At 39.3% G+C, this 19,381-nt stretch overlaps 1 protein-coding gene across 1 annotated transcript; it reads left to right on the top strand.

The window, feature by feature from the left end:
- The first annotated feature begins 1,460 nt into the window (after window positions 1-1,460).
- On the top strand, window positions 1,461-1,931 carry LOC143636805 (histone H3.2-like). The gene has a single exon (XM_077104303.1). The coding sequence runs from the start codon at window positions 1,505-1,507 to the stop codon at window positions 1,913-1,915; it is 411 nt and encodes a 136-aa protein (XP_076960418.1). The 5' UTR covers window positions 1,461-1,504; the 3' UTR covers window positions 1,916-1,931.
- The last annotated feature ends 17,450 nt before the right edge of the window (window positions 1,932-19,381 follow it).

The raw sequence follows: 19,381 nt of genomic DNA, 5'->3' as shown, positions 1-19,381 counted from the left end.
AACAAATATTTAAAAGAAAACTATTAAGGCACTAAATTTTTTTTAGAACGTATGAAGCTGGTTTTTAAAACTAAATTTCTTTTATTGAGCAAGTTGGAACCATAGTTACATTAGAATTCCTCAACACTCTTCATTTATTTGCCCAAAATTGAAACCCTGTTGACAATCTTCACATATTTTTAAATCACGTTACCAATCACAATTGTAACAATCAAAAGTTTATTTGATTGATTTATGACACAGAGTTAGATAAACATGATAAATTTTGATGAATTGAAACCATTACATCATTTTATCAACTGAGTCAACTTATGCCATGTTGTACAAAGTATACAGAAATCTGAATAGAACTCTTTAATTTACCAAAATTATAAAATTTGAGAAGTTCAATTTCATAAATTGGATTTAATCAAAGAACTAAAAGGATATAATTAATTTATCGAAACCCATGTTTTTACCAACGAATCTCATATGAATGTTTTAATTTTGTGTTGCATTCGATAAATCAATACCCATGTTGAAGAATATCGATTGATACACATGTAAAAAGAAGAAACCAAACAAACCTTGTAACTCTATTGTAGAAGACGAATGCAAAAGCAGACGACAATCGTTAATTGAATATGTATATTCTAATCACATTTATACTTTAAATTAGGGTATAATCATTATAGAATTAGGATTGAGGATTACGTATGGATATGTATATTCCAATAGAATCTGTAAATAGAAACGTGATATGTGAATTCAATTTTAATTTTAATGAAAAGAAAAATAAAAAAATGCCAAAATGTCATGTGGTAGTTTAAAAATATTTGATGAAAATTATTTTAATGAAAAAGAACAAATAAAGAAAATGCTAAAATACCATGTGACACTTTAAAGAGATTTGATGAAAAATATTTTAATGAAGATAAAAAAATTAAAAAATTATCAAAATGTCATGTGACAATTTAAATAGATTTGATGAAAAATATTTTAATAAAATACAAAAGAAAATATCAAAATGCCATGAGACAATTTAAAGAGTTTTGATGACAAATAAGAAGAGATGATTACTTGAAAAAAACTCTTCTATTATATAGGCAGATTTTAGCGAGGCTTTTGAAATATTCTCAAGCATGAATAAAAAATATAAAAGTTTTTTTTAATTAAATCAATCGTACACCTCGTTTGTGTTGTTTGGGAATAAAGTTAAAAAAAAATAAAATATATTTGGCATTTTTCTTCCCGCTCAATAATCAAACTCCAAAACAATAGAAGTTGAAAAAGCACACGGATGGATAGCTATCCGGAGACTCCCTTAACATCTAATCGTAGCCGTCCCTATTTTACATCATAATCCAACGGTCCATCCGCTCTGGCGCTTATTTCCCCCCAAAATAGTTTAAATTAAATAAAGACCTCCTCCACAAACCCAAATAAATACACAACCTCCCTCCCAACAGTTCATCACAAACACTTCACACATTCTAGCCACACCAAACATTTTCGCAAACAAACAATGGCAAGAACCAAGCAAACCGCTCGCAAGTCCACCGGCGGAAAGGCTCCGAGGAAGCAACTGGCGACAAAAGCCGCCCGGAAATCAGCTCCGGCAACCGGAGGAGTGAAGAAGCCTCACAGATTCAGGCCAGGAACGGTGGCGCTGAGGGAGATCCGGAAGTACCAGAAGAGCACCGAGCTGTTGATCCGTAAGCTTCCGTTTCAGAGGCTGGTGAGAGAGATCGCTCAGGACTTCAAGACGGATCTCAGGTTTCAGAGCAGTGCGGTGGCGGCTCTTCAGGAGGCCTCGGAGGCATACCTGGTAGGGTTGTTTGAAGACACGAATCTATGTGCCATTCATGCCAAGAGAGTCACTATTATGCCCAAGGATATGCAGTTGGCCAGGAGGATTAGAGGAGAGAGGGCCTAGGTTCATGAATTTAGATTTGGATGGGTGTTAATCAGGGTTATGCTGTTATGTTTGTTACAGTATTATTCTGTTTTTGTAATGGACAAAAGTATAATTTTAAAAATTTTAGCAAAGAAATTGAAGATTTGGGCTCCAAGATGAACACGTATTTCATGTACTATGTTTCCTACTTTAATCTAAGAAGTGAATGAAAAGGAAAATAAGAGAGAAATGAAAGATTATTTTGTGTTTTGAAGTCTAGAGCTTTCATATTAAGTAATTCTGTCTTAGAAATTAACAAATTTCAAGATATTAATTTCAACACAAACTAACAATTTAACAAATAACAAATTATTTGACTATTATTAACGACCATGCATAGCCCCTATCGATTACCTCAAAGATACTTTTACTACATACCTAGTTAACCCATATTAATCCTTCCTTATTGGTTACTACAACTCTAAAGATTTAAAATCAAAACAAATTGTTATAATAAATAAAGAATTAAGAATACCTAATAAAAGAAGGGTTGAAACAAGTGTTAAGAAACAAGAGTGGCCCGTGGGTAAGCTTGGGGTGTCGCCTTATCAGAGTATTGTGATGATGAACGATGGTAGGTTAGGTTTGGTCAACATAAAGAATAGAGCGAAACAAAACATATGATATGATAAAGATAAGGCGAGGGCAACATGATAGTTTGAGTCTGATCAAATCTTCACTCCATTCCTTTCTCTCCGATTGTTTACAATTTGAAAGGAAAATAAATACAATCAATAATTTTTTTTCATGGTTTTCTTTCTCTCCTAAAAAAAATTGAAGAATGCCTTTTTTTTTAATCCTAATTTCTTACACTTTATTTTAGAATATTTTTGTTTTGTTTTGGTAATGGACAAAAACATAATTATAAAAATCCAGCAAATAAACCTATGATTTGGGCTTCCAGACTAACACATATTTCACTTAAACAAATTTTAAGAATCACATTATATAATATTATAATGGACTAATAAAAGTGTCCATGCGTTTGCGCAAATTGCCCTTGGTATTGGTTTGCAGTGTTTGGTGTGGTGTGTAATGGGTTATCAGTGAGAACGTGTTGCCGCATGTGCGTATGATTTGTTGGATTTCTTATGTGGGAGCGGGCACTAAACTATTGACCTATGCATATATATTGGATGTATCGTGTTTTGTTAAATATTTGTTAAGGAAGTAGGTTTATGGGTTTAGTGATTATTAAGCAACATACATGATTGAGTGCGTGTTATTGATGGGTAGTTAGAGATTAAATTTAATCAGGAGATGAAAGAAATGCTCAAATTAAAGCTACAAAGTTGTTGGTCAATGAATTGTAATTATGGTAAAGTGGCGTGCATACATGATTTGATTGTGCACATGCATACTGGCGTATGTATATATTGGATAGATGATGTTAAAAAAGTGTTTGGTACTTACGTTGTAGAAATAAAAGGGTTTTTATTTGTAGAAATAAAAAGGTCTCAGTGAAGACTACCTTATTTTCACTGATAAACCAATTCAGGTGATAGCCACATCCTAACGGGTTGGTGACGACCGAAATCTCATATAGTGTTGTTGTGCCATTAATCAAATCATGTTTAACCATGTTAGAACTAATATGAGGTTAGAAAGCCATCCAAAACAATATACATGAGGTCAGAAGTCCAATGATAGAAAAATAATATATAACGTGCAAATAATGCAAAATAACTGACCTCACAATTCCTGCTTGTTTTGTTTTCAATCTTAACATAAACCACCCGTCATGTTTAATCTAATTATAAAATCACACTTCTAATGTGATGAACCTGAAGCCTAATTAGTTATATAAGTATTTATGACCAAACTGAAAATTGGTGTACATTAAACATGGGAAGCAAGTGGCATCATATAGCCGGTGCAACAACGGTTTTCAAGTACATGACACCTACAACACCATCAAGTGAGTTGGCGTTGTGGAAATATCGAAGGGGCATCATATCACTATCGATTTCATAAAGTGTCCGTGGGTTACTCTGATGGTTGATTAATTTCTATGCGTTTTAGTTCGTTTATTTATTAGTTTTAATCGTTTATTGTAGGAACTTCGATACTTCATACGTGTCTACTGTATTTCAGATCATATACATTAAAGCAACTAATTTGGACATGTTAAGGCACATGATGAAGACCCGAGACGTCCAGCACGAAAAACGAGAACAATTAAAGAATTATGCTGGTGACAAGCCCCATTGCGATACGCGATGGGCATGCTTGAAGACCCATCGCGTATCGCGATGGGTAGTTAAATGAAGGTTGACCACGGTCCATCGTGATACGCGATGGACCACAGAAGAACCCATCGCGTATCGCGATGGGTAGCGCAGACGGGGTGTTAGGGTTTTATATCAATTTCATCATAACTCGACCCTATCTTCTCATACTTAGAACCAGGCGATTTTTAGAGCTCAAGGAGGCCGATTCCACCATACCGGATCAGACCGAGACCATCTACATGCTCTATTTGATCAATATTGAAGATCACATGATGCCGAGACGCGGCTAAACTCATAGAATCTCACTCGGGAATGTAAAGTTTGTAACGATTTCAGTTTTCTCATGTAACCAAGAACGTTTATGTATAATTGTTTATGGTTAATCTATATTTATTGATGTTTAGTGTTTCTGTGTGTTCAATCGGTTTAGGTTTTCGTTGATCTGAACGATTAGTTACCAGTTGCTATAATAATTGACCATAGGGTTGTTTGATTAGGTTGAATACAATAAAGCATATAATTGCCCTTAACTGAGTCACACTGGCAGGGACTGTTTGATAACCAATGCCGTGTGTAAAGTGATTATTGATGCCTAGGTTTTGTCTAGTTGATTAGTCTGTAGTTAACCGCTAATGATTAATCTGTTAGGTTGCATGAGATTACTGTAAGTTACTTACTTGAAGTCCCGGGTGTGATTTGCTTTTATTATTTGATTGAAACTTGCTTGTTTGGTCGTTTGCTTAATTCTAAACTAAAACTATTTGTTTGTGTGTTCAACACTAAAACTTGCTACTTCATAATATTGAACTTGTTAACACGATTTGCATTGACCACATACCCTTGGTGGATATGATACCTTACTTATCCTAGCTACTTAGGTTAATCAGGTTTTTGCATGACTCAAACGACGGTCATCAAAATGGCGCCGTTGCCAGGGAGTTAATGCGCTCAGTGTTTTTCATGTCAATTAATTTTTGTGTTTATTTTAATTTTAGATTTAGTTTTCAGTTTTTAGTTTAAATAGTTTAAATTTTATTTTTCCATTTTATGCGGGGTGTGTTGTTTGTGCAGGTAACAGGTTTATGCACACCCGACACTCTGGAAGACAGTCACCACTTGTTTTCGCGCCCGAAATCGAGAGAGTAGCTCTGCAGAACTAAGCTCAGAACAGAACCTCAGAAATGGAAGATCAAGACCAGAAACAAAATCAAAACCAAAACCAAAACCAAAACCAAAACCAAAACCAAAACCAGAAGTAGAATGAAAACCACAACCAAGACCCACAACCACTCCTAGAACATAACATGTTTCACCCAGATAACAAGCCTCCACCAATAAATTTCAATCACCAAAACAACCAGAATAACTCAGCTCGTTTTTCTAGAACGTGAAACTGAAACCGAAACCTTGATCATGCTGAACCGTCAGTCCCACATAGCACCCCTAACTGCAGAGTTCGGATTAATCTTGATGATCCCAGCATTCCGACAGAAGATGAAGAAGAGGGGGAAGAGAATGATGTGAACCACGGTTTTGAAGTTGAGAACCAGGTTAACCGGTGGGTTAGAAGGAATCAGGTAGTTGAGCCAGAGGAAGAGGGTTTTGAGATGGAAAATGAGGGGAATGAAAATTGGGATTAGGAGGTGGAGGATTCAGTGAATAAGAGACGGAATGAAGCGGTTAACAGAAATGAGGGTAGAAACGGTATGGGTGAATAATCGGGAAGAAAGGCCCGAAAGAGTTCGAAATATTCAGGTGAGCATGGGTGGTTTGGTAAATCCCTGGGGGCGAAGGAGGAAGTTTGTAGCCCTGGTTCAGGGTGTTAACAGTTGGTTTAGACTGGCTATCTCAGATGGAGCATCCCCATTTGTTCCACAGGTACGAGTGCCGGGGCAACATACTTTTAAGTACCGGCCATCATACATTAACACCGTACCGCATTTTCACGGGATGGCTTCGGAGGACCCGTATTCTCATTTGTCCGATTTTTCGGCTATTTGCGGGTTAATTGGTGATGGTACTTATGATCAAGACGAGGTTCGGTTGCGGTTGTTCCAATTTTCGTTAAAAGATAAAGCAAAGCACTAGTTTAACTCGCTACCGATGCACAGTATTAGGAACTGGGCCGAGATGCAGCAGGTGTTCTTAAACGAGTACTATTTGCAGTCGAAGACGAGCGAGGCCTGAAGGGAAATTCACCACTTTTCACAGTTATTGGGCGAGTTATTTCACGAATCGTTCACTAGGTTTAAAGAGATGATCAAAAAATGCCCACACCACCAGATTGAATTGTGGGAATTGGTGAAATGCTTTGTAGACGGGTTGACATACGAGGACCAAAAGCATCTGAAGGCCTCGTTTAATGGTGAGCTGCTGAATCAACCTGAAGAAGATGATTGGGATTTTCTGTAGTTCATGTGTGAAGATTCTAAGGCAGAGGCAACAGCTGAAAGGCGAAGACATGGTACTTCTTCCTGGTCAGTTAAGTCACGAGTGAGTCTGAAAGAATTGTTGAGTTAGAACGCGAACTGGCTGTGTACAGAAAGGGTAAGAAGAAAAAAGTCGGGAAAGTTGGAGTGTAATTCCCGGTTTGTGAAGATTGTGGTGAACTCAGACATATGGCAGAAAATTGCCCCGAGTTTTATTATGATGAGGAGGATGAGCCCAAGGAAGTTAATTATGCTTACGGGGGTTCCAAGGGTCAAGGGTTGAATTCAAATACCTATAACCCGGGCTTGAGGAACCACCCAAATTTTCGTTACGAGAACGCGTCTACACAGTTGAAGCCGAACTTTCAGGGATCGAGCCAGAACAGGACGCAGGGTAATTACCGCCAGGGCGGTTATCAACAGTAGCAGGGCTCGTATAATCAGAATCGGGGGGTATAACAGAGACGGTAACCGGGTTGGAAATTCATCGAGTAATCAGGACCAGTAGATGGGGTCCTCGGGAAATGCGGATGATGAAGGTTATGACAAATCATAAGGCTGAAACGAAGCAATCATTCGAGTTACGGGATAAATCATCAGAGGCAATGTTAAATCAGATTGGTCAGCTCGCAGCAGACATGGCAAAGTTGCAGAAGAATGCGAGCCAACTCCCGAGTGACACCACAGTCAACCCGAATCACTACAGCTCGAGTTCGAAAAAGCACGTCAACCAGGTAAGTATTTTAAGAAGTGGTAAAAAGTATGATAACAGGGTTGGGGTTCCACCACCATTGGTTGAGGGGGTGGTGGAAGATATTGATGAAAATCTCGTCAGTGATGACGAGCCGGAAGCGGTTAAATTAACTGAATCTAATAAAAGTGAAACTAATATTAACGAAGCAGTTCCAAAAGATGACACCAACAACTCTAAGGACAAGGAGAAGGTGAAAACCGTCCCCTATTCCGATGCTTTGTTGGCGCCATCTAAGGCGAAGATGGCATCAAAAAGGGGCCCACAACAAGAGGAAATGTGGGAAACGTTTAAACAAGTTAAAATTAATATACCCCTCAAAACAAATTCCCGCCCATGCAAAGTATTTGAAAGAGTTGTGCACAAAGAAAAGGAGTCATAAGATTCCTAAACAAATTGATTTTACTGATAATGTGAGTGCAATTGTTTCGGGTGCTCTTCCACCCAAGCTACAAGATCCGGGAACGCCTATTATACCCATTCAAGTGGGTGATTTTAAAATGACTCGGGCGCTTCTAGATCTTGGAGCTAGCATTAGTGTTCTCCCGGGAAGTCTATACCATCAGTATGACTTCGGTCCGCTTCGGGCAGCCGCTACCATGGTTGTCTTAGCTAACCAGACACCGAAACTTCCCGGGGGATACTGATTGACGTTATCATTAAGGTGAAAGATTTTTATTTTCCAGTAGACTTTTTGGTCTCGACTATGTTCCGGGTGAAAGGACCAAACAACCCACGGTTATCCTCGGTAGGCCATTTTTGGCTACTGCAAATGCCAACATTAACTGCAGAAATGGTACTGTTGACATGGCATTTGGTAACCGTAAGTTGAGGATTAATGTTTTCACACATGAAAATAATTCTTCGGTCGATGAAGAGTGCTTCATTGCTGATGCCATTGACGAGTGCATCCCGCTATACGACTCTGTCGTCGGCACTGATGGCACAATGGAGACGTGCTTTTTGTTTGATAGGTTACATGTGGAAATAGACAAGTTGCTGGAAGAGGAGGAGAGACAGCTAGAGATTTCCTCTGGGCGAGGAGACCATCCACCATGGTCAGTTCAGGTGGAACCACTTTCCGAGAAGATTGATTAGGGCTGGCATATCGTGTATATCCGTACACGATAAGACACGAACACGATAAGACACGAACACGATAAGACACGAACACGAAGTGGGTATACATGTACACGACACGAAAACTTATCGTGTACGTGTAACCCAAACACGAACACGAACATGTTAATACCTGGTATACACGATAATACACGATAGTACACGATAATAGCTGTTTAGAAATGCATATTTGACATAACACATACATAAATAATATTGGCTTTTTGGTAATAGCCTGAATGAATGATGAACGGAACAAAACACATACATTAATAATATTGGCTTTTTGGTCAAAGTCTCAAAAGAAGTAAAATTTGACTTGTAAACAATAAAACAACTTTTAGTTTCACTCTTCCGATCAACAGCAGCTCACCGGCGTTTAAATGACTGGCTGTGACGTATGGACGGCTAGTATGGACGGAGAGAGTATGGCCGGAGAGAGTATGGATGGCTGGACGCGACGGGTGGAGGCCGGAGAGAGTATGGCGGCGACGGGTTATGGTCGGCGTGAGAGGGATGGCCGGCGACGGGCCGACGACGGATTTTGGTGATGGCCGGATTGAGAGGGTTAGGGATAAAGAGTGTGTGTGTGACGGTTGGAACTTGTAAGGAAGATTTAGGGTTAGGGATATTTTAATATGAGTTATAACTATATATATTTTATATATATTTATTTAATTTTAAAAATAAACAAGTACTAACAGGTAAACAGGTATTATACCTGTTTAGACACGAAAATTAACAGGTAATTTCGTGTCTACCTGTTTAGTACACGAAACCTGTTAAGGTCTTACCTGTTACCTGTTAAAGTCGTGTAGGTACGTGTCGTGTATTCGTGTCTCGTGTATAAATTGCCAGCCCTAAGATTGATACCGGGTTGAAACCATCTATGCAAGAAACACCAAAAGTCGAGCTGAAGGAGCTCCCAAAGCATTTGAAATATGCTTTCCTTGGTAAGAATGATACTTTGCCCGTTATTATAGCTTCTAATTTATCTATTGAACAGGAAAATGCTTTGATGGCGGTGCTGGATGCGAACAAGGAAGCAATCGGGTGGACAATAGCGGATTTGAAGGGAATCAGTCCCTCAATCGTGATGCACAAGATTTTAACGGATTTCGATGTCAAACCCGCACATGACGCTCAACGAAGGTTGAATCGAACATGCGGGAAGTGGTGAAGAATTAAGTGCCGAAGGGGTTAGATACTGGTATTATTTTTGCTATCTCAGACATCATGTGGGTAAGCCCGACATAGACAGTACCGAAAAAAGCGATCATTCAGGTCGTTAAGGACGAGACAGGTAATGAGGTCGCCACCCGGACGGTAACCGGGTGGCGCATTTGTATTGATTATCAAAAACTGAACGCGGCAACATCGAAAGATCACTTTCCGCTTCCGTTTATCGATCAAATTGTCGAAAAACTATCTGGTCAAAAATTTTATTGCTTTTTAGACGGGTATTCTGGGTATAACCAGATAGCTATTCATCATGAGGATTAGGAGAAGACGACGTTTACGTGCCCGTATGGCACATTCGCGTTTTGGCGAATGCCATTAGGGCTATGTAACGCCCCCGCCACCTTTCAAAGGTGCATGATGGGTATTTTTTCCGATATGGTGGGAGTCTTGTTTAAACTAACTCGAAAGAGTTTTGAAAATATGCGTTGTAACGAACTTGGTTCTTAGTTGGGTGAAGAGCCATCTTATGGTCCAAGAGGTGATTGTGTTGGGCCATGTTGTGTCGAGTCGTGGGATAGAGGTGGACCGAGCTAAGGTTCAAGTTATTTCCACCATACCTCATCCCACAAATGTCAAAGGCATTAGATCATTTTTGTGGCATGCCGAGTTTTATAAACGGTTTATGTCACACCCCGACTAGGTAGTTGCGAAAGCGTAATACGGGAATGTAACAGATAACACTGGTATCAACCACATTGTTTATAAAGAAAATTCAACAACTAATTTACATCATATTATATGGGTAGGTACTATGTTTACAAACTAGGTGAAAAACACATAACCGGTTTACGAGCTTCTTAAACAGTATTATATCAGCGTCTATTCACAGCTATTCAACTTGTCTTTCTAACACCAAGCATGTAAGCAAATCATTCCACTTTTGCTTTACCTGAAAAGCATGTTAAAACGGGTCAACTACGTCTAGTTGGTGAGTTTCAAGTTTCACGAGTTTCAATGAAATCAGTACACGAGTTCGTAAAGTTTACAGTGTGTATGTATATATGTCTGTGTATGATGCATTATACTAAGCCACAAGTGAAACCGAAACGAGCTATACTGCATGGCCTCTCCTGCCCATGCACTCCTGTTGGCATTTAACAGCCAATTTTGCCCCATGTATGTACTATGTCTAACACCAAATAGCAGTATGTAAATATATAATGACAATGTGCAACTGGTTTTACATATGTTCCGGCTTACCCCACCGGCTCTGTCACAGTTGGGTTTGTCAAACCGATAGTACTATCCACACGCCACCGGCACGAAGTTAATCACTTGTGTTTGTGGGGACTTGTCAAGTGTTAGTACTTAGATAATCCACATCATCACACGTTTTCAAGTATATCAGTATATGTAAACATGCTTTTCACCCCAAAAGTTCGTAAAACAGTTTAGAAAGTGGGGGTCGTGAAACTCACCTTAGCGTAGTTCGCACAGAAATCACGTATCAAATAGTCAGATGTCTCGTTTATAGCCTGATTCCTATAAACGGTATCGTATCGTTAATACTAGTACAGTGTTCAAGCTAAGTCGGGCTGTATAGATAATCTGGGTATAGCTGTTAGGTCCAGAACATGACCATAGTCTTAGATTGTGACGTTGTATACTATGAAATGTTTAAAACTGGATTTGGCTCAGTTTCACCGTTTTCCGAGCCTAGCTCAGTTGATCGTTTATACGTTTCGGGATTAGGTAAGATCACATAAAACTTAAGTAAATATATTGATTGATAAAATAAGTTGATTTATGAAAGAATTTTAAAGTTTCGGTATCTGGTTTGATTGCAGGGCTCGTTTCCGTTTTCTCACGGGTTTGATTATACAAAACGCGCACAATCCACCCGATTTGTCCGGAATTCTCGTAAAAAGTTCGTTTTTATCAATATCATTCAAAAATATGATATTTGACCACTTTTGACATTTTGACATACCAGTCAGTCCGTTAAACACAAAACTGCCGGTTTCGTTAAAACAATTATAATTTAAATCTTTGATAAATCATAACTAAATATGTAATTATTTATAAATTATGTAAATTTTTGTAAAAATACATTAAGACATGGAGAATTTTATAAAAATATTTCCAGAAATTTTATGATTAATTATTTATTTATAAAAATTCATTTAATAGGTTATAATCGTGTAATAAATGGCCCGTTTATATCAAACGACCTCCGAAAAATCCCATAATTTTTACCAATGGCCTCAATGTCATTACATAGCCCCTGCAAAATTTCCAGAACCTAACTCTTTTGACAAAATGCCTTTTTGTGCGTTTTTCGGCTGTTAAAATTCGGTTAAGCCATGATCGCACAAACCATACTTAGACATTTCCAATGATTCCCAAACTTTACCAGTGATCTTACCATCACATATCAAACTCCAAAACCAAGTTTCATAATTTTTCAATATGTTTAGCTATTTTTCCCAAATAAACGCTCATAAACGGGAATAAATTCACCAAATATTCTCCGTTTATCGAAAAATTAACAAATTTGAACAGGGACTCATTTATATGATCCCTAATGTCCCTGCAAATTTTCACAAGCTAAAAACAAGCACGTCACAACCTAATACTAAACAGCCCCTAAACGAGTATTACGGGTTTACCTTGTCGGTTTTCGATGAATTTTGCTAGCTTAAACGACTTTCCGGGTCTCGGGTTGCAAACTCAGTATATCTACATATCATGTAACATCAAACCAAGCATAAATCATCCATGTAACAGCCTTGATAATTAGGGTTTCGGTTTTGGGTTCAAACCGAACTTTCTATCCGTAAAAACGTTGTATTCATGTTCTAATCCGCGTTTTTGACCAAAAAAGTATATGTTCCAGGTTTGTAAACATGTTTAACATCAACACATAATTTTACTTGATTTTTAGGGTTTTTGGATGGTTAAACATGTTTAAAACTAATTAAAACATGTTTATATATTAATCATATACATCAAACTTTGTTAAAACTTTATGGAATTTAATCTCACCTTAGGGTTTGAAAGGAAGTTGAGAGCACAGGGGTTTAGAGCTGCTGGACTTGAAAGTTTGTTGTATGTTAAAATGAATAACAAAGCTTGTTGAATAAGCTTTATAAAAGAAAACATGTGGGATAAGGTGCTGTCCGATCGGAACTTTTGATGGGGCCTTAATGGGCTGTTTTGGCCCATTAAACTCTACATACAAGCCCAAACATGAAAAGCCCACTTCAAATTTAGTTCGGGTCCGGTTTTTCGCAAGAAAATTAATTCGGGTGTGAGAAATAGCGCAAAAACGTGTGTTTTTCAGCTTATTTTTGTAAAATAAGAAAAACGTACTGACTCGTTGTAAAATTCCAAAATATTTTCACGGATTGCTTAGAATATGTCATATAAGTGTTTTATAAATCTTTTTCGGCTTAACGGATGCTACAATGCTTGTTTTGACATTAACGATTGCGTTTAAGCTTATAGCGTATCGATAAACGAAACCTTTTTCGTTTAAAGAGTTTTAAACGTACCGGGGCCTAAATATCAACATGTTAGCCTCTATAATATATATATAACTCGTATATGACCCCTCAGTATGTATACGGGTCATATTTAGTATCGGTCGGTTACTCGTTTAAGCACTACGAATTAACCGATTTATCGTTTACTTGTTACGTAATGAATATAGTGTACCTCGTTTTGTCATGAATGTCACAGTTTATTAAGGGTTTTAGTGATATCACCAAACCCTTATGTAATTTATTACTTAAGGATGCCCCGTTTGACTTTAATGATGAATGTGCTAAAGCCTTTGACATTTTGAAGTTGAAATTAGTTGAAGCCCTGATCTTGCAATCACCTAATTGGAATTTACCTTTTGAAATAATGTGTGATGCAAGTGACTATGCGGTCGGGGCTGTTTTGGGTCAATGGGTTGACAAGAAACCCGTTGCCTTATACTATGCGAGTAAAACTCTCTCGGATGCTCAATTGAATTACACAACAACCGATAAAGAGTTACTAGCAGTAGTATATGCTTTAGATAAATCCAGGTCTTATATTTGGGGAAGCAAAGTAAACATTTATTCTGACCACTCCGAAGGTAGGTACCTCATGGACAAAAAGGAATCAAAACCGAGGCTCATAAGATAGGTTTTGCTACTGCAGGAATTTGATCTAGAGATCCGGGACAAGAAAGGAAGTGAAAATGTTGTTGCAGATCACTAGCCCCAAATTATGGTGGAAGATGGAGACAAGGATGGGCCCATTAATGAGTCTTTCCCGGATTCACACATTTTGGCAGTCTCAAAAAATCCCTGGTTTGCTCATATTGTTAATTATAAAGTTTCAGGTGACCTACCGGAACATTGACCAAGGAGAAAGAAGAAACATTTGATGTCACAATCCAAACAGTACATTTGGGATGACCCGGACCCGTTCAAGATTGGGTCAGATCAGATGATCTGATGATGCATACCCGAGGAGGATGTCCGATCGGTGTTGGAACACGTGCATTCGTCTGCATGTGGGGCCACTTTAGTGGCCAGAAAACTGCTAGAAAAGTCCTTACGAATGGCTTCTTTTGGCCATCATTGTTTAGGGATGCTCATGATTTCGCGACACATTGTTTAAAGTGCCAACAAATCGGGAGCATTTTTTAGAGGGATGAGATGCCCTCAACCCGATCCTAGTAGTTGACATTTTTGATGTTTGGGGGATCGATTTTATGGGCCCACTCCCGAATTCACACGGTAATTTGTACATCCTAGCGGCCGTCGACTATGTGTCTAAATGGGTTGAGGCGATAGCCACTAGTACGAATGATCACACGATCGTTTGCAATTTTGTTCAAAGTAACATATTTTCTAGATTTGGAGTTCCCTGAACCATCTTAAGTGATGGGGGGGGATCTCATTTCAAAAAATTTAAATTTGGAAAATTTCTTAAACGATATGGTGTTGATCATAGGATTGCAACTCCTTACCATCCACAAACGAGTGGACAAGTTAAGGTTTCCAATAGGCAAATCAAACAGATTTTACAGAAAACTGTTCGGACAGACCGAAAGGATTGGTCAACCAAGTTCACCGATGCTCTATGGACCTACCGAACCGTATATAAAACGCCAATTGGAACCACTCCTTATAGACTTGTGTATGGAAAGGATTGTCATTTACCGGTTGAAATTGCACAAAGAGCATGTTGGGCTACTAAACCGGTTAATATGGATTATGATGATGCATGTAAGGCAAGGAAGTTAGCTTTGTGCGAGATTGAGGAGTTAAGAGACGAGGCGTACGATTTTGCATCCGCTTACAAGGCAAATATGAAGAAGGTTCATGATGCAAATATCCGGTTGAAGAACTTTGAGGTTGGAGAAAAGGTTTGGTTACACAACACAAGGATGAAGCTCTTCTCGGGTAAGTTGAAAAGTAAGTGGACGGGCCTGTATTCAGGTGTTAGAGTTGGAAACCATGGTCAGTACGAGATTGAGGATTTTGATGATCATGTGAGGAAAGTAGTAAATGGCTATAGACTGAAGCCATACTTGGAAATGGAGGATATTCACAAGATGGACAAAGAATCCGTGAGTTTCATTGTGACTTCACCGACTTATGAAGACAATTAAGAGTTCGTGGCACTGTCGAGCTGTAGACATGAAATTCAGCGCTTACGCGAGGCACCCTGGGTTTGTAAATGTCTGTCCAGTTTGTTTTCATTTTGTTGAGTCTTGTATTAAGTTTTGTCTTGTGTTTTGTGCAGCAAACACCAAGTGTGGGGAAGCTTGTTTGAAGAGTCGGAAGTTCTTGAAGTTCGGTAAGAGTTTGGTCATTTATACGTCTTTCCAGGTACGAAAAGTATGTTTTGAGTTCGGAAACGTGTTCAGGGTGATGTCGGGATGCCAAAAAGTGGTCGGGTCAGAAAATGTCCGGATCCGTTTTCGTAAAAAACTTTCTGTTAACATACGAGATAGGCTTAGCACCATCTCCATCGCATATGGCGATGGAGTAAGGCATCTCTGACATAGTGACGTCATCGCGATACACGATGACGTCCTTTCACACCCCATCGGGTATCGCGATGGGGTCAAAACTCTAATTGCACCTAATTGGGCGGCGATACACTATGCTCATCCACATGACCCAACGCGTATCGCGATGGTCATGGATCATATGAAATTGCTATTTAATATCTGTCTTTCCTTCTTCCCGTTCACCTCGTCTTCTTCATTTCCTTCTGTTTCTCACCGCCGGTGACCACCAGCCATTATCTTCTTCCTTCTCCGACCACCACAATCACCACCACCTCCGTATAACCACCTACACCAATGCCGTCCACCCACCATCGTTATCACCACCTACCACCATCCACCCTCCCTCCACCGTCTACAGTTACTAATCACCAATCACCACCACCTCCGTCCATCATCTGAACACTCACCACCATATCCGCTGCCGCACCACCCCCGACACCATAAATCACCATAACCAGTCACCACCGCCTTACACTATCACCAATAATCGTTTACGGTTACCATTGTCACTGTCACTGTTGCTACCGATTATTAGTTTTATTCTTATTCAATCCGACATCGAGGTATGTTGATTATTATTTTTTTAGGTCAAGATTTGATTTGTTTTTAGTCGGTTAGGAATGTTGGAAGTTTGCGGGTGGGTGTTATCAGGTTAGTGTGTTTGATGGTTTGTTGGGGTAGTTGTTTGGTTTTTATTTAATGTTTATATATTGGAAATTATATGGCTGCTGGGTTGGTTTGGTTTGTTTATTAGTTTGATTTAACAAGTTTATTCTGCTTATGCTAAATAGGGTGACGAGTCGGGTTTTGAAGTTCAAATTTTAAAATCGTTATTTTAGTATTATTTTAATGATAGTGAGGGTTTGCTATGAAACGATCGTATTGAACTTGATTTATTAATATTTTATTGATATTTTATTTTTCAAACCCGATTTGTCACCTAATTCTTAATTGCCGAAAGGTTAATTGTTTGTTTGCACATTAATCGAGACAGTTTGTCAGTTTGTTGAGTTTCTCGTGTCCATTTGTTAATAGTGTCTGTTAGTCAACAGTTTGAGTCGAGTCTTTTGTGAGTTTGTTAATCGAGTCACGGGGATGCATTGTTAGTTTTAATTTTAATTGAAAAGTGATTGACCGACCACACTCAATCTCCATTCAGGCGGGACAATCTGGTTGTTCGAAATACGTGCAGGGTGTCCCCGAATTTTTCGTCTTAATTTATTTTATTATTATTATTATTATTATTATTATTATTATTATTATTATTATTATTATTATTATTATTATTTTATTATATGTGGGACGACCGCGACCGAAATACTGTACGGTCGTTACCACAATTTGACATATCTAACTTGAATGTTTGATTTTGCAGATATGTTTGATCGCGCCGCCGGGCGCAAGAGGCAGAGTCCTGAGGGCGCAGGCCGCCGTGGCCCTGTCGCGGCTCTTCGGGGAGAGCCCGAGCCGTACCGCCCTATTCAGCAGAGGATGCCACGTGTCATACAATATGATGGTCGGGAGTTACCGTTTACTCCTGGCATTGACCCAGAGGCTATCATGGGTGATGGACGCTAGATACCTCATCAGGTGCTCAGATTCAGCATCCTGTCTGAGGAGTATACCAGGCTGACACATATTCGAGGTATGCAGTTCCTTAGACACAGGACTTTCCATTGGTTATTATTGGGTACCTTGGGGGCGGAGGCCAGGTTACGGGAGATGATATCAGCTCGGTGACTACGTGTGCTCAAGTGTCACTCGATATCATATGTCGAGCTCACACGTGAGTTCTACTCGACATTTTGATTCACGGCTACCGAGTTCGCCGAGCCTCATGCTGTGTCGTTCTCACTCGGACGACACGTGTATGAGATGTCGGTCCCAGATTTCGCTGTGGCCACGGGATTTTATACGCGGGAGGAGGTTCAGGATCCCGCGTTTTTGCAGAGTTTTCGTGGGTATACTTTGCAGTCACAACAATTACGAGAGTTTTGGTTGACTGCGGCTCAGCTAGCTCAGTTTTGGGGGCAGATCGCGAACGATGCCCACTCGAGCTCTGTTGTTGTGTCTTCTATTAGGGACCCTGTGCATCTGTACTTACATCGTATTGTTGCTTACACTATCGCTGACCGTCACTTGGGCCGCGATAATTGTAACAACTTTGATATGTTGTGCCTCCTTTCTGTCATCACTGGCGGGGAGCCAACATTGCGATGCTGCTCCACGCATCGTTTGATAGGTCGGAGTTTACAGGGGCGACATTATCTTTCAGGCCGTATATCGCGAGGATTGCACAGAGTTGGGGGTCTTCGAGAGATATCCAGTCGCGTTCTTCACCTTTGGACCGGATACAGTGACATTTGGGTTGGAGGACGCTCGGAGGGCTGAGATTTGTGAGCTACATGATCCACCAATGCTCATCCCGGTCAGAGAGGGACCACAGGTACCATCGCCCGTAGGATCAGCTGCTGCCACATCACTACAGATGGGGATTCCGACACACATGCAACATGTACTGATCCCACGCATGATGCGTCCTCAGCAGCAGCATCCGTTGAGGCAGGCATCATCTTCATCATCACAGCCACCACCGTAGTCGCAACAGATTACACTCGATATGATTTTTCAGCAGCAACGACATATGCTGGAGGTGGCTCGGGCTGAGAGGGAAGAGGCTCGAGCTCATAGGCAGGAGACGCGGGCCCACCTGGCCCGCCATGATGATTAATTTAGATTATTGTTTGTTACTTCGCAGATACCGCTCCCACCTTCATTGACCATCACATTGGAGCAGCCTGTGGACCCACAGAATGATACTAAGGACCCGCCGAACAGTAGATTTTTGTTACCCTTTTTGCTTTATTTTGTTTTTATTCTCATGGCCTGTATAATATTAATATTATATTGGGAATATTGTATGGGTAACTGATTGGACTTATATGTATTTATATCTTTTGATGTCTGCTGTGTTTTATTTATTGTATATTATGTTGTAACCGAACTTTGTGTAGTTCACTATAAACCCTCACGAGACCCCACTCGTCCTCCCGGGCTACCGGATGGTTTAAAGGGCTTGTTGCATACGCTAAATGCAATGGTGATTCCTACGAAAGTGAGTTAGGTCTTTTAACGTTTTTAACTTGTTTAACAAAATTTATTATGAAACGAAGTAATTCGGTTCGGTAATTGTTTAATAAAATTAACATAAAATCATTTTCATAACTCTTAAAAGACCTATGTCTTACACTTGTGAGAAGCTTGCTTCTACACGTCTCTAGATTTTGCAGGATTGGTTGTCAGTTTTGGTATTTGGGTGAGACGAGTGTGAACGAGTGTTTACGAGTGTTCGTGAGCTGATTGTTCCATGCTATTGTCGAGGATATTAGGTAATTTCAGTTTCATAATCTATTTTGTTTTTATTAGTTTAAATGTTAAAAGTGTAATTGTATAATTGCTAGTAGAACCATCACATTAGAGCCCCGAGTTTTAAATTATTAAAAATAAAAATCAATTTCAACCCCACCCTCAAATGTTCATTTTATTAAAAATATACATTGAGGACAATGTAAACCTCAAGTGAGGGGATGGGGAAATTTGAAATTTGAAAAATTTTAGCTCGATAGTACCTTGAAGAGTGTTCGAAAACCAAAGTTGTTAACTGTTAATTATTGC

This window comes from Bidens hawaiensis, unplaced genomic scaffold, assembly GCF_021521415.1.
Source record: "Bidens hawaiensis isolate Kalapana, Puna unplaced genomic scaffold, B.hawaiensis_p1.1 tig00008059_1, whole genome shotgun sequence".
Taxonomy (NCBI): Eukaryota; Viridiplantae; Streptophyta; class Magnoliopsida; order Asterales; family Asteraceae; genus Bidens; species Bidens hawaiensis.
Note: the sequence above shows the minus strand (reverse complement) of the source record. Positions and strands in the feature narration are given on the sequence as shown.

What these genes read in the sequence shown, in the direction of transcription:
- LOC143636805 (XM_077104303.1), top strand. Translation starts at nt 1,505, where the DNA reads ATGGCAAGAACCAAGCAAACCGCTCGCAAGTCCACCGGCGGAAAGGCT.